This window comes from Gouania willdenowi, chromosome 9, assembly GCF_900634775.1.
Source record: "Gouania willdenowi chromosome 9, fGouWil2.1, whole genome shotgun sequence".
NCBI classification, from domain to species: Eukaryota; Metazoa; Chordata; class Actinopteri; order Blenniiformes; family Gobiesocidae; genus Gouania; species Gouania willdenowi.
Window position 1 is genome coordinate 27632715 of NC_041052.1, and position 16466 is coordinate 27649180.

General features: G+C 39.7%; 1 protein-coding gene across 4 annotated transcripts in view; it reads right to left on the reverse strand.

Annotated features, from left to right (window-relative positions):
* The window catches only part of LOC114469284 (trichohyalin), a 131301-nt gene that overhangs the window by 78448 nt on the left and 36387 nt on the right, over window positions 1-16466 (reverse strand). For 3 of the 4 annotated variants that reach the window (XR_003674751.1, XM_028456630.1, XM_028456629.1), the window contains exons 3-4: window positions 9713-11028; window positions 9540-9624 (exon numbers count right to left, since the gene is read on the reverse strand). The exons of the other annotated variant lie outside the window; for it this stretch is intronic. Coding sequence is in view for 2 of the 3 variants with exons in the window: in XM_028456630.1 (XP_028312431.1) it covers window positions 9540-9624; window positions 9713-11013 (1386 nt within the window). In the remaining variant the exon portion in view is untranslated. The remainder of the gene's footprint in view (window positions 1-9539; window positions 9625-9712; window positions 11029-16466) is intronic. 4 annotated transcript variants of the gene reach the window in all.

Consider the following 16466-nt stretch of genomic DNA (forward strand, 5'->3'; position numbering starts at 1 on the left):
GTCACTACCTGTAGACCTGACAGTTCTATCTGAAGTATAACTCATTAGCATATCTCATGTATTGAGGAGCAAGGCCATTCAGTCCCTTGTAAGCAATTAATACAATTTTAAAAACAATCCTACATTGTACTAGAAGCCATTAGAGGGATCTGAGGACAGAAGTGATGTGTTCAAACTTTTTACTTCTAGTCAGGACTCTAGCAGCAGCATTTTGAATAAGCTGTAATCATTGAACAGGGGATTTTGAAAGGCCAGTAAATAAACTATTACAGTAGTCCAGTCTACTTAAAATGAATGCATGAACAATTTTTTCTGCATCGGATGTTGACAGAATGTCTCTAATGGTTGATATGTTCTTCAGATGATAAAATGCAGATTATGTGATTTGATTGACGTTGCTTTTGAAATTTAAATCGTCCAGTTCGATTTCAAGGTTTTTTGCTTGATTGTTTGTGTTTAAAGAGATTAAATTGAGATGAGCAGCAACTTTTGCCTTTTAGTTTTTGGACCAAAAATGATCATTTCTGTTTTGTCTCTGTTGAGCTGAAGAAAATTGTCTGACATCCAAGCGTTTAAGTCATCTAGACACTGAGTAAAGGGGTTTATGGGACTTATGAATCATCTGCATAATTATGGTAGTTAATACTGTGAATGACCAGTGGAAGTGGGAGCATGTAGTGGTCCAATAATGGAACCTTGACGCACTCTATACTTAACACACACTTTATTTGAGTGGAAGTCTCCAATAGAGACAAAGAACTGCCTGTCTTGAACCCAGTTTAGGGCTGTTCCAGACAGCCCCACCAGTTATTTTAATTTGTTTAATAAAATGCTGTGATTTACCATATCAAATGCTGCAGAGAGGTCAAAAAGAACAAGAACTGATACCTTGTTGGACTCTGTGTTTATGTTGATATCATTTAAAACTTTGAGTAGTGCTGGCTCTGTGCTGTGGAGGGATCTGAAACCTGACTGATAAATGTCTAGAATACTGTATGATTGGTGGTCAATTAACTATTGAGCTGAGAGTAAACTGATTTTTCAAGTGTTTTACTGAGAAATGGTAAGTTGGAGATGGGTCTATAATTTTCAGTAAATGTTGGATCAAGATTATATTTTTTACAAGAGGTTTGACGACAGCTGTTTTTAAAGATGAGGGGGAGATTAAGGGAGCAACTGATAATTTGTAACACAGGAGCTAAACAGTTCAAAACATTTTAAAAAAGTTTGGTGGGGATATAATCTAAGCAGCAGGTGGAGGGTCTGAGCTGTTGAACAACAGTTTCCAGCATTTGCAGATTCAGTGGGTCAAAGTGAGACAGGGTAGCATTAAGGGTGTTGTTTCTGAGTAACTGGGGATGAGGTGTATTCAATGTTCTTGAGGTACTAATATTTTGTCTAATGGTGATTATTATTAAAAAAGAAAACAAACTTTTCACAGGTATCAGTGGAAATCATCTGTGCTGGGATTTGGCTATGACAGTTGATAAGTCTGTCAACTGTGGAAAAGAGTACTTTATTATTGTTTATGTTTTCATTAACAAGTTTAGAGAAATAAGACTGTCGAGCTAATTTGATTGATTTGTTGTATTTTTAAAGTGTATCCCTGTAAACTTCATAGTTAGTCTGAAGTTTTGTTTTTCTCCACTTAAATTCAGCTTGCAACACCGTCTCTAATTAAGCCATCTAACGTATACTGTATTTCTCCATGTTTTTATTTGTTTTTGTTTTTTTATGATTTTAGTTTTAATAGATGCAATGCTGTTAATAATATTTTGTAATTTATTGTTAAAATCCATCACAGGATCATTAGTTGATGAGACCAGGAGCCCAGGTGATTCATTTATAGTCTTCTCAAATTTTTCAACAGTGATGTCATCAGTAAAACGCTTTTTGAATATTTTAACAGTATTTTGTTGCCCAGGAGAGGCAGATGCCTCAAAGAAAATACAACAATGATCTAAGAAGGCAACATCTCTAACACAGGGTTTAAAAATAATAAGCCCTTTGGATGTAAATAGGTTCAAGGTTTGTCCCTTTTTATGAGTGGAACAAGATACATGCTGTGAAAAGCCAAAAACATCCAGCAAGCTCTGAAAATTGTTGGCATCCTGGTCATTTTGTACGTTGTACGTTGAAATCACCTGAAATAATAAAATAATCATATTCTGCAGAAACACACAACAGCAGATCAGATAATTAATCAATAAAACCATGTAGACTGGATTATTGTAATTCTCTTTTAGCAGGCTGCCCGAGCAAGTCGCTTAAGACACTTCAGCTGGTTCAAAATGCTGCAGCACGTGTACTGACTAAAACTAGGAGAAGAGATCACATTACTCCTGTATTAGCCTCTCTGCATTGGCTTCCCATAAAATATAGAATAGAATTCAAGATTCTTCTTCTCACTTATAAAGCCCTAAATGGACAGGCACCAGTCTATCTCAAGGAGCTTGTAGTGCCATACAATCCCCCAGAACACTACGCTCTCAAAATGCTGGACTACTCGTTGTTCCATTCATCTCTAAAAGTAGTATAGGAGGAAGAGCTTTCAGTTATCAGGCCCCACTTCTCTGGAACCATCTACCAACCACGGTTTGGGGGGCAGACACCCTCTCTACCTTTAAGGTTAGGCTCAAAACATTCCTCTTTGATAAAGCTTTTAGTTAGGAACCAGCTCATAGCTCATAATTAAGATGCAATAGGCATAGACTGCCGGGGGGGGGGGGGGGGGGGGGGGGGGTCTGGCATGCTCGGTTGGAGAGAGGTTGGAGAGGGCGTTAAGAGAGAGGTCATTTAGGTTAGAGAGGGACCGGAGAGGGTCCCATTCCTCTTTCAAACACTCCCTCTATGTCTGCTTACTCCCTTGTGTGTTTGCTCCTGTACTCCTTCTGGCTTTTGTCTTGCAGGTCCGTGGGATCCTCAGTGTGGAGTTACAGAGACTCAGCGGCTCTGTCTCCACCCTTTTCTCTGCACACACCCAACACAGCATAACGTGGATGGCTGTTCATCATAGGAATGGGATCCACACAAGGTTCCTGCTGCTTAACAGAAGGTTTTCCTTGCCGCCATGATGAATTCATGTTGGGTGTGGGATACATATGTATGTGTATATACGTATATATGCATATGTGTGTATCCATAAAATGAAGAGTCCGTCCTTAAGACTGCTCTACTGTAAAGTGCCTTGAGATACCATTGGTTATGATTTGGCGCTATACAAATAAAGATTGATTGATTGATGTTTAGATTTCGGTGGCCGATAAACAGTACCAATTAAGATTTTTTGTAGTGAAACAGTGTACTGAAATAGCTAGATATTCAAAAGAAACAAAGTCCTCAAGGTCAAACTTATTGCAGTGGTACAGCAGCTATCCCACCTCCCCTCTTATTAGCTTGAGTGCTATGAAATAAAATTAAAGTTCGGGGGTAAGGTCTCAATGAGTGTTATTGAACCATTTGTATCCAGCCATGTTTCAGTCAGTAAAGCTATGTTAATATTGTGAGTGTTTATAAGATTGTGGACCAGAAAGGATTTATTGGCCAGTGATCTGACGTTTAGTAGCATACATTTTACTGTTCTTTGTGAGGGGCTTGCTGGGGGTAATGATTGCAGTCCGAACCATTACTAAGTTGTGTAAGTTCCTGCGTACGAGAGGGAAATCATAGCTTTTGTGTCTGTAAGTGAATACAACAGGAATTTGTTTAACATTGTTGCTGGTATGAAACGGACTCACCAAACATCAGGTGTGCTGTGCCTTAATAGATTAAAACCAGATCCATGTTTGTGGCAAGGAGCCGTGATCCATAGACATTTGGGTGTATTCCATCATGTCGGAAGAGGTAGGGACGGTTCAAGAAAGTAGTAAAATTATCCACAAATAAAATGCTAAGTGAGCAGCAGGATCCTTTGACCAATGTGTGGAGCTGGCGGACACGGCTGAACTTCACATCCCCAAAACTAGGACACGGCAACGGACCAGAGATGATATAGTGGTGCAAAAAAGTATTTAGTCAGCCACCAATTGTGCAAGTTCTCCCACTTAAAAAGATGAGAGAGGCCTGTAATTTTCATCATAGGTATACCTCAACTATAAAACAAAATGAAAAAAAAAAAAATCCAGAAAATCACATTTTAGGATTTTTAATGAATTATTTGGTAAATCCCTCGGTAAAATAATTGTTTGGTCAGCTACAAACAAGCTTCTTTCAGAGGCTCCTCTGTCCTCCACCTGTATTAATGGCACCTCTTTGAACTCGTTATCAGTATAAAAGACACCTGTCCACAACCTCAAACAGTCACACTCCAAACTCCACTATGGCAAAGACCAAAGAGCTGTTAAAGGACATCAGAAACAAAATTGTAGACCTGCACCAGGCTGGGAAGACTGACTCTGGAGCTTGGTGTAAAGAAATAAACTGTGGGAGAAATTATTAGAAAATGGAAGACATACAAGTCCACTGATAATCTTCCTCGATCTGGGGCTCCACACAAGATCTCACCCCGTGGGATCAAAATGATCACAAGAACGGTGAGCAAAATTCCCAGAACCACACGGGGGACCTAGTGAATGACCTGCAGATTGCTGGGACCAAAGTAAACAAAGGCTACCATCAGTAACACACTACTCCATCAGATACTCAAATCCTGAAAGAACACCATACTTACTGTAAAGCATGGGGGTGGTAACATCATGCTTTGGGGCTGTTTTTCTGCAAAAAGACCAGGACGACTGATCCGTGTAAAGGAAAGAATGAATGGGGCCATGTATCATGATATTTTGAGTGAAAACCTCCTTCCATCAGCAAGGGCATTGAAGATGAAACGTGGCTGGGTCTTTCAGCACAACAAAGATTCCAAACACACCGCCCGGGCAATGAAGGAGTGGCTGCGTCAGAAGCATTTCAAGGTCCTGGAGTGGCCTAGCCAGTCTCCCGATCTCTACCCCACAGAAAATCTTTGGAGGGAGTTGAAAGTCCTCTCGAGGAGATCTGCATGAAGGAATGGGCCAAAATACCAGTAACAGTGTGTGAAAACCTTGTGAAGACTTACATAAAACGTTTGACCTCTGTCATTGCCAACAAAGCGTGCATTACAAAGTATTGAGATGAACTTTTGTTATTGACCAAATACTTGTTTTCCACTATAATTTGCAAATAAATTTATTAAAAATCCTACAACGTGATTTTCTGGATTTTTTTTTTTTTTTTTTTTGGTCTTTCATAGTTGAGATAGTTCTGTGAGAGCCAGAAATCTTGCTTGTTTGTAGCTGACCAAATACTTATTTTACCAAGGGATTTACCAAATAATTCATTAAAAATCCTAAAATGTGATTTTCTGGATTTTTTTTTTTCATTTTGTCTCATAGTTGAGGTATATCTATGATGAAAATTTCAGGCCTCTCTCATCTTTTTAAGTGGGAGAACTTGCACAAATGGTGGCTAACTAAATACTTTTTTGCCCCACTGTACCACACTGTAGTGTGTGTGTGTATGTTGAGTGTTGTATCCTGTCCAATCACAGCAACAATCTAATAATAATAATAATACATTTTATTTGAAGATCAGCACCTTTCAGGTCACCCAAGGTCACTGCTGTTGTGCTTTTATCATGTGCTGTTCAGAGTATAAAACCACAATAAAAGTTAAGCTAAAACACAGGGACAGAGCGGGACGGTGGGGGGTTGTCAGGTGGGAAATGAGGTTGTGAATAAGTGGGTTTTGAGTCCGACTTTGAATTGTGAGAATGAGTCAATGTTCCTGAGATCCACAGCCGGGGAGCAGAGAGGCTGAAAGCTCGGCTCCCCATGGTGGTAAGACGGGCTGGTGGAGTGGACAGATGAATGGAAGAAGAGGATCTGAGGGAGCGAGATGGAGTGTGAACGTGGATAAGATCAGTCAGGTAAGGGAGGGCAGTGTGGTGAATGGCCTTAAAAGTTAACAGAAGGATGATGAACTGGATGCAGAATTGAATGGGAAGCCAGTGGAGCTGGTGGAGAACAGGAGTGATGTGGGAGATAGAGGGGGTTTTGGTGATGATGCGGGCAGCTGAGTTCTGGACTAACTGGAGTTTAAGAAGATGGTTTACTGATGAGGTAGAGCTGGATGTCATCCGCGTAAAAGTGAAAATTAATGCCAAATTTACAGAAGATATTGCCAAGGGGGAGGAGGTCAATAATGAAGAGAAGGGGCCCCAGGACTGAGCCCTGGGGCACACCTGTAGTGACGGGGATTGATTTAAAGGATTTGAGCTGGATGAACTGAGTGCGGCCGGAGAGATAGGATTTAAACCAGTTAAGGGGGGTATGGGTGATGCCAATGGAAGCTAATCTGTTCAGAAATGTGGTGTGAGAGATGGTGTCAAATGCCGCACTCAGGTCGAGGAAGATGAGGATGGTGAGAAGTCCAGAATCAGTTGCCAAGAGGAGGTCTTGGGTTTTTTTTTATGAGTGCTGTTTCAGTGCTATGGAGGGGGCAATAACCGGACTGGAACTGTTCATTAAGGTTATTGTGGAATCGGTGAGAGTGAAGTTGGCTGGCAACTGTTTTTTTCGAGAATTTTACTGATTTTACTGAAAGGGAGATTTGAGATGGGAAAGATCAGCACCAATATTTTTTTTAGGATTGGAGTTATTGCAGCAGTTTTGAAGGATGAGGGAGCAGTTCCAGTGATGAGCTAGGAGTGGATGATGGCTGATATGATGGGAAATCAGTGAGGAGAGGGAGGCTTTGACCAGGAATGTGGGAAGAGGGTCAAACTGACAGGAGGATGGGTTTGGACTGACGGATGAGTTCTGAGATTTCAGAGGGAGTGGGGAGTTGGAAAGTGAAAAAGGAATGCGTAAATGGGAAGGATTCTGGTGGGATGGGGAGAGGAGAGTTCTGACTGAGGTGGTGATGAATCTGGATTTTTGAGGCAAGAAATGACATTAAGGTTTAACGGGATGAGGTGGAGTAGAAATGAGGTGGCAGTGAGTCAGGTGTGCATGAATTTAGAATGGATCCACCCCCGCACGCACGCACATACGCGCACGCCAACAATAGTAGAAAAATGACTCAAAATACACAAAACTAAAAAAAATACACAAAACTAAAAAAAATACACAAAATGACAACAGAAATTCACAAAACTAAACTTAAAAAAAATACACAAAATGACACAATGGCAACAAAAAACCATAATTTTACAATAAATGTACAAAAAGACAACTTGAAAGATACAAAAATACACATAATGACATAAAACAAAAAAAAATCTACAATATTCATACAAAAAGTACACAAAACGACAACAGAAATGCACAAAAATATACAAACTACACGAAAAAAAAATATAGAAATACACAAAATGACTCCAGAATCACACTACAATCGCAACCAAAAACAATAATAATTATACAAAAAATGCACAAAAACACAACAGAAAGATACGAAAATACACATAATGACTCCAAGAAAATACATTACAGAAAAATACACCAAACAAAAAATATAAAAATGAGTAAAAAAAACAACCAACACATTTATCATGTGCGTGTCCCATAGAATTAAACCAGGGAAATCGCACACGCTATTTTACTTTGCACCCGCAAATATACCCCTTTATTAGGAATGTGCGATATTTTATCGTTTATGATTTATCTTCAAAAACATTCTCACTGCCTGACGCTGCCGTGCTGCGATACATCATGGACCGCTACTTGGTTAAAACCAGACAACCATCCAACAAAGGGAACCGATTCAAGTTCCTCCATCAGATCCACCCAAAGTTCCACAAACACGGGGACAGAGATAAACCTGTAGCAACGATTATGAACTGGAAACTCAACTAAAGCTAACTATGCTAAGCTAACACACCGACACGCAGAGCTAATGCTAACCACTCCATATAAGGAATAATAGACCAAGTAAAAAGAACACGTCTTACAGTAATAAAGCCACAGAGAGCTATCGATTTGTTTATGGTCAGATTTAACACTTGTATAGAAGGATAAAAGCTAAACATGTCACACGTTGTGTGAAATAAATGTTAGCATAAATAACTGTCACTGTTAATCCGTCCCAATTTGTGAAACGCAATATTTTTCAATTATATTTCACGTGTTCACAGACAAAGCTGGTCCCATTAGACTTAATGTAACTATTGAGATTATTACACCTAAATGTACTGAATGATTAAATCATCAGTTTGATCTGGTTTAATTATAGGAAATCAGAGAAATATTTATCAATCAAAACTTTATGTAACTCATTATCAGATACAGTATTTGTGTTTGTAAAGAACCTGTTTACACTGAGTTGTGATTTGTTTTTATGGTTTTTATTTATCGTGATTTTTATCGTTATCATGATAAATACCAGAAATTATCAGGATAATTTTTTTTGTCAATATCGCCCATCCCTACCCTTTATAACACTACAGAGTACATCCACACCTCTTTGTACATCCAAGCTTCAAACACATACTCATTTGGCCTTAATTGACAACTCTACTTAAGCTCCTCCCACTAGATGACTACATACTTCCGACGGGCACTGTACTAGAAAAATAAATAATCCAAACAGACATCTTAGTTGAGAGATATCCTATTTTCTTTAAATGTGGCGAAGTAGGCTGCATTGCCCGACTGCCTTGTGGCCAATCCTATCATACTTCAATTACTTTCAAAATTAAAACCATAATTGGCAATGAAAATATAGTTGGCAAAATACAAAGATTGTGAAAAAATGTCAACCAAAAGAAATCTGAGCATATTGAAGCAAGCATATGAAAAGAGAAGCAAGAGAGGATCATTGTAGCGGAGTCCAAAAACTCACTCCATGTCTAGAAGCACTAGAAGTGCTTATTTTGTACATTTAGAGCCAGACAAGGTTTTGCCACTTTGCTGAACAAATAAAGATTTGGTTGAGAAGAAACAAACCGTAGACAGCACAGAACAGAAAGTGACTGAATACCTCGCAGCACACAAATTTTTCTCTGTTGGTCATGTAATGGAGGGTGTGGTGCATAGTTTGTAATCAAAGCCACTCTGTATTGCCCTTTATCCAGTGACTCCTGTAGGTTTTATAAGTGGTAGCCGCTGGGGACGATTAATGTTTCAGCTGTCCAAGGTTTCACAGCATTGTTTGTCATCAGTGAAAGAATTGCTGTTACGTGAATTCATTCCTTGAGGGAAAATGTCATCAAACCAGAGGGCACAAAAAAGTACTTTAATCTTTAACACAGGCCACCAAGCTGAGCTGATAAAAGCTACCTCTACATATGCTTTTGTATACTTCTTAATTCTCTCACAGGCACATACTATGGTCTTCACTAGCCATACACTTTAAAATTCATATCGACATGAGATGATGGTATGCATGGTAAAATGCAAAACTGTTGTAAGAGAAGCTTTTAAAGCAGGGGTGGCAACCCCCCTTAAAGCCTTCCATAAGCTTTCGGCTGTGACATAGTTTCACATTGTTATCCCTATTTGCCCACTGGACAGCGGCATAATCCAACAGAAACTAGTTCCTAGAAAGCTCCATCCCTCTCTTACCCTCCTCTGAGCATCTTTGCTGATGTCATAGCAGCCTGCTGCCTCAGTTAGAGAAAAAGGATCTGATGACATCTCTGATGAAAACCTGATGAACAAGACAAAAACCATGCATGACAATGGAAATAATGGATGTAAGAAAAACAAACAATTGGGACAGGAAATACTAATCTTACCTTTTAGTTAGGTCAAAGGGCAAAGGGCGGGGTTTTAGTGCCGGCTTCATGACAGGGCTTTGAGTTGGTGTTGTATCCACCGTCAGCTGCTTGATGAGTTGTTTTACTCCCACTGTTGTCTCTATCTCAGGTACTGGCTCCTGTGAAGTTTGAGAATCTTTTGCTTGGCTTGTTGAACCTGTCCCAGGAGAGGATGATGAATCGAGGAGGAGGCTAATTCTTGATTTAATGTTCACCAGTCGCTTATCCTCTTCAGCCTCTTTCCTAGCCCCTTGTTCAGTTATTTTATTGCTTTGGTCTGAAGGGTCATCAGTGCTTCTTGATAACATACTCCTCATGGTTTGTTCTTGCTCTCTCCTCTGTGGTAGTAGCTTCCCATCTGGAGTGTGCTCCTTAACAGAGTCATTAGGCTTCTCTTTAGGACTTATTTGGTACAGAGAAAGACCAATAGATTCAAACTTTGATGTGAGATCAGTAGAGAGGGGTCGCCTAACTGCCCAGCGAGGAGCGGGAACAGGGACTTCAGTTTTACTTGGGCTGACAGGGAAACTGGACGATACAGGTCGGGGCCGGGAACTTCGGGGCGTTGGCCTCAATTGCACCGATGCTTCACGCTGAGCTTTTTCACTCCTTTCATCCTCCTTTCCAACCTCTAGAAGAAAACCCATGGACTTAGCTCTGGTAATTGAGGTTCCACTTTTGCGGTCATCGTGCATCTGAGGGGTCCCAGACCACTCCGCAACTGGAAACCTTTTAAAGCTTTTGGAGTGTCTTATTACACCTGGTTTCTGCCTCTCTGAGGGCAAAGGGGGGGGCTCAGTGGGAACTCCTGAGTCAAGAGGAGAAGCCGGTTTAAATGCCTGACCTACAGGCTTGAGTGTTTGTCTGGTGTTCACCTTATTGGATGTATTAAAGAAGGTTGGAGAAGGGCGGTTGGCGTTGGTTGACACCAGCCTTGGTGTGCCAGAAAAAAAGGATTGTGAGGTATTGTGAGTGCTCAAGTGGTCTGTTGTGTGTCCAGGAAGACGAGTGGACTCAGGCCGTAATTTGGTTTGAGGCTTGGGTGCAAGTATGGGTTTGATAGATGGATTCTTTTCCACAGAGAAGGGTTTGGGAGAAAGTCGAGGTTTCGGTGCAGGGACAGGCTTGTTGGGATCCGATGTGATAATATGACATGGATTTATCGATGGGATCTCAATGAGGCCCTTATTGCTGGCATCAGTAAGGGGACTCAGGTGAAGTCGTCCTCTTGCTGCTGCCATCCCCAAATCCCCAGGTTTAACTTCTACCTGAGCTGCCATCCTTTTATTAAGCACCTTTTGAGAAATAAGGAAAAAGCTTTACTTAAAGTAGTTATTTCACTCAGTCACTTTCACTTATGCTCAGTCAATCATTATTAGCAGTAGTGTGCAGGTGCACATGTGCTCCAAAAATAAACAATGCGTACTAGATTAAATATTGTTAAGAGTGTTAGCATACCTAAGATTTAGGAATTTTCAAAAATCCAGGGTTAAAATAATAATAATAATAATAATAATAATAATAATAATAATAATAACTAGAACTGCAAGCAATTATGAAAGGGGGCCAAGCCTTCCCGCACGACTCTGCCCCCAGGTTTCGCGGAGCCCTTGGAACCCTCACAGTCACATGCCAACTGAGGATCTCAGATTTGGTGTTGTTAGCCTTTATTTTGACCGCGATATGCGCCAGTGTGCATTTTTATAGCTAGCTAGAAAACTTTACTCGCTAATAATTTGCGCATAATTTACCCGAACAAACTCATAGGGTTAACTGGAGATTACGTCCAACTGAAGACTCTACGTGCCAAGTTTCACGCTGATTGGACAAAACCCCAAGGAGGAGTTCGAAAAAGTAGGTTTTCCAGTTTTTGCGATTTCCGAGAAAAGTTTAGGTGGAAATGGGCGTGGCCTAGCCCAGTTGATTCAGTGCTATTCAACGAATCTGTAGATGTGAAGGTTTTAAATGTGCAACAAACGGTGTGGGAGTTATTGGCCAAGACGCGTTGACCTTTGTTATAGTGCCACCTGCTGGCGGATATTTGTGAATTTTTTCCAATGGGGGTTTTGGACCCAACCACCAAAGGGCATCGCCCTACCTTGCACGGTTTATTCTGCAGCACCACTTTTACCCAAGGAAAAATAAAATGTAACAATTATAATAATAATCGGAACGATTACAATAAGGTTCCAAGCACTGCTGGTCCTAGGAACCGCGTATGCTTACATACACGGTTCCCTGGCCCCGCGGGCTTGGCCCCCTAACTAGAACTGCAAGCAGTTATGAAAGGGGGCCAAGCCTTCCCGCGCGACTCGACCCCCAGGTTTCGCGAAGCCCGTGGAAGTACGTCACGAAGAATGACGGAGTCGTGGCGAGCGTCAGGACACAGGCCAACGTGCCATTTGCTGTTCAGGCGGAAATGGGCATGGCCTAGAACAGGTGATTCATTGCTATTCAAGGAATCTGTGGATATGAAGGTTTTAAATTTGCAACAAACATTGTGGGAGTTATTGGCCAAAACGCGTTGACCTTTGTTATAGCGCCACCTGCTGGCAGACATATGTGAATTTTTGCATCCAAAGTACGCGGGGTGGTCTGGACCCAACCCCTAAAGGACACCGCCCTACCTTGTACAGTTTAGCCTGCAGCACCGCTTTTACCGGGGGAAACATAATAAATATAATAATATATATAACTAGAACTACAAGCAGGTTTCGCGGAGCCCGTTGAAGTACGTCATGAAGGATGACGGGCTCGTGGCTAGCGTCAGAACACAGGCCAACGTGCCATTTGCTGTGACCAGATGGATATGAAGTTTTGGAAGATGTGATTTAAAGTGAGAAAGTTACAGGCCAAAATGTGTTTGCACCCTTTATAGCGCCACCTAGTGGTGCACTTTTTGGTATGGGTGATCTGTGCGCTCTTCTATAGTTACCCTGTAAATTTCACAGCCCTCAACATAATACTTCAGCTGAAATAATGGTTTTTTTTTTGTTATGTAGTAATAAGCCACGCCCACTTTTACCAATTGCGATTCATTTCGAGATACGGTCCCAGGAGGGACCCAAGGTCATACCCACCAAATTTGGTAAAAATCGGTCTTGCCATTTATGAGATATACATTTCCCATATTTGCAGCGCCCCCTAGTGGCGTAGATTGTTAAAATTTTGCTTATACCTTCACAGTCACATGCCAACCAAGGATCTCAGATTTGGTGTTGTTAGCATTTATTTTGACCGAGATATGCAACAGTTTGCGTTTTTTATAGCTCGTTAGAAAATTTTACTCGTTAATATTTTGCGCATATTTTGCCCAAAAATTTTTTTTTGCTGAACTGTAAATCAGGTCCAAATGAAGACTCTACGTGCAAAGTTTCATGCTGATTGGACAAAACCCCAAGGAGTAATTTGAAAAAGTAGGTTTTTGATATGTAGTGACTTACAAAAAGCAATGTGCTGTGGGAGTGGGCGTGGCCTATGTCAGAAAATGCAACTCTATGTAGGGAACATGTGGATATGAATTTTCTGAAGATGTGATTTAAATTGTGAAAGTTAAAGGCCAAAATGTTTTTGCAATTATAGCGCCACCTAGTGGAGCAATTTTTGGTATGGGTGGTCTGTGTGGTCTTCTATATCTACCCAGTAAATTTCACAGCCCTCAACAAAATAATTCAGCAGAAATAAATGTTTGTTTATTTATGTGTTATGATGTAATAAGCCACGCCCACTTTGACCTATCGCGAATAACTTTAAGATATCGCCTCAGGAGGGACCCAAGATCATACCCTCCAAATTTGGTAACAATTGGTTGTGCCAATTAAGATAATTATAAATATTCATTATTTGTAGCACCCCCTAGTGGTCTACATCATTCAAATTTGGCGCATTTCCTCACAGTCACATGCCAACTAAGGATCTCAGACTTGGTGGTGTTAGCATTTATTTTGACCGAGATACTGTATGCGCCAGTTCGCATTTTTATTGCGAGCTAGAAAATTTTACTCATTAATAATTTGCACATAATTTACCTGGACAAACTCATTTAGTTAACTGTATATCACGTCCAACTGAAGGCTCTACGTGCCGCGGTTCCCTGGCCCCGTGGGCTTGGCCCCCTAATAAATCCTTTAATCCATTAATCACTGTAGTGAAATTGTTTCTTTGCATTTAACCCATTTTCCCCGAGGGGTAGCAGTGGGTTGGGAGCCGATTTGTATGTGTTTTTAATCAGCACTTGTGTTGTTCAGACTGTATGTGTCCAATGAGAAGTCAAGAAGGGAGGGGTTATAGAAACACAGCTGCATCGTTTACTGTACACAGAAAAGGGAGAATTGAGGGAGGGGGGAGGGAGATATTCAGACACGATACTGCACAGTGAAAAAGTGAGGGAAACATTCCAGAGCAGTGTACTGCTCTCTCTTATGTCTGTGCAAGTTGTTTCTGGAGCCAATGTAATCTGTAATGTTTAGATGGCTCAGTATACAGTAGGGCCCTATAAAATCCGAGTTAACGGAATCGCGGACGAATGTTACATTCTAACATCTCATCAGAGCTACAGAAGATATGATGATTTAAATTAGGTTAATTTAAACTAAGTTGATCAAAACTTAATCAATAAACCTGCTCAGATTCAATAAACCATTGATCCCTGAGAGGAAATTGGGTGACAATGCAGTTCTCATACATCTTTATGACATATAAATAATTAAAAAGGAGAGGTCGGAATAATCCATGTCACTCCAACTTATATCTACCTTTAATTGTATCTTACTTTATTTTTGACATACATTATGCAGTGATGTTGCTAGGTACGCGTCCTGCGTCCCCGACGCATAAAAACCTGAAAGAACGCAGTAAATCCACTATCCATGCGTCCCAGGGACGCACCTCATTTTTCCCATGAAAAACGACACATTGTGAACAACAACTTCGGTTTAAAATCACAGTAACTAGCAAAAGTAACGTAGCCGTCAGTGGACCCCTTTACGCATTAACACATGATCCCCTTGTGTACATGCTGGTTTAGCCGCTACAACAACAACTAGCAAATTAACGCGGATTTCATTTCAAAATGTTTCCTAGGACCGCTTATTAAGTGCACTGCCCTCCCCCTGTAAAGCTCCGTCCGTTTTCCATGTAGCGCCACGGTGCTCCGTGAGAACGTGATCAGCTTTAATCATCGTCCCCTGCTCAGTGTTCTAAGTGTTGTGCCTGGTTAACTAAGAATAACTCAGTCTGTGTTGTAATTTAGTTATTTTTATTCCAGCCTTTTGTCCGTGTCTATAGGTACACATTCACAGTCAGCAAGCAACCTCAAGTACAACAGTTTGCGTGGGAACTTCCGGTTTACAAAATAAAACGTTATTAGAATGTTACATTCTAACAACATCTCATCAGAGCTACAGAAGATAGGATAATTTAAATTAGGTTAATTTAAACTAAGTTGATCAAAACTTAATCATTAAACCTGATAAGATTCAGTAAATCATTGATCCCCGAGGGGAAATTGGGTGACATTAATGCTGCTCTCATGCATCTTTATATGACGTATAAACAATTAAAAAGGAGCAATTAGAATAATCCATGTCTACCTTTTAATTGTATATCCATTAATTTTTGACATATTTTTTGTTTAATTATGATTTATTTATTTATTAGTATTTATTTTGTTTTCTCACAAGATTTTAAAACTTTTCTTTAAAAAATGATAAATATTTCTTAAAAAACAGAATTAAAAAAATTAAAGTGGAAAACAGAATTTGAAAAAAAAATAAAACGAAGTTTGGAAAAAAATAAAATTTTATAGGGCCCTAAGTCAAAAATACAAACTTCTTAGTAGTAAACAGTGATGTTGCTTGGTATGATTACATTATAAACAACAACTTACGTTTAAAATCACAGTAACTCGCAAAAGAAACGTAGCCGTCAGCTGACCCCTTTACGCATTAACTCAGCGCAGACATGATCCCTTTGAGTACATACTAGTTTAGCCGCTACAACAACTAGCAAGTTAATTGGCTGCTTACAATACACCACAAACATATCTGCATCATTTTATTTTTCTCAACAGACTTTGCACTGTTAGTTAAGTTAAATTTTTGTGCTTTAAGTTTCATAGTGATTGACTCAGTTCATTTGATTTAGTTGATCTTCAGACAAGAAGATTTTGTCTTATTTTGGTGACAATTTATTTTTTGACTGTCATGATGATGAGAATGTTTTGTTTGTGTTAAAATCAGCACTTGTATTGATAATTTATTGTTGTAAAACAGACACCATTTTTTTTTCATTTGAATTTTAGTCATTTATTTTGGTGCTCTTTTATGTTGCTACAAAAGTGCAATATAACCTGCCACTGTGCAATAAACTTTTCAGATTTTAAATTGTATTGTTTAATTTCAGATACATTTTGAACATACATGAATATATCTGCTAATTATAGCCATATCATACCATCATTAAGAGAGTTTGACACTACAATTTAAGACATAGAAGAATATAGGAAATAGAAAGAAATAATTTTTTTGGGGGGGACCCATTGAATCCATGGACCCACTCAAATCACCACCTGTAGGTCCCGGAGACTCACTACTTATGAGTTTTTTTTATTTATTTATTAGCATTTATTTTGTTTCCTCACATCAGTTAAAAACTAATATTTTCTTTCAAAAATTATGAAAATTTGTAAAAACAAACAGAATTGGGAAAAAAAAAAAAAAAAGATTTTATTGGG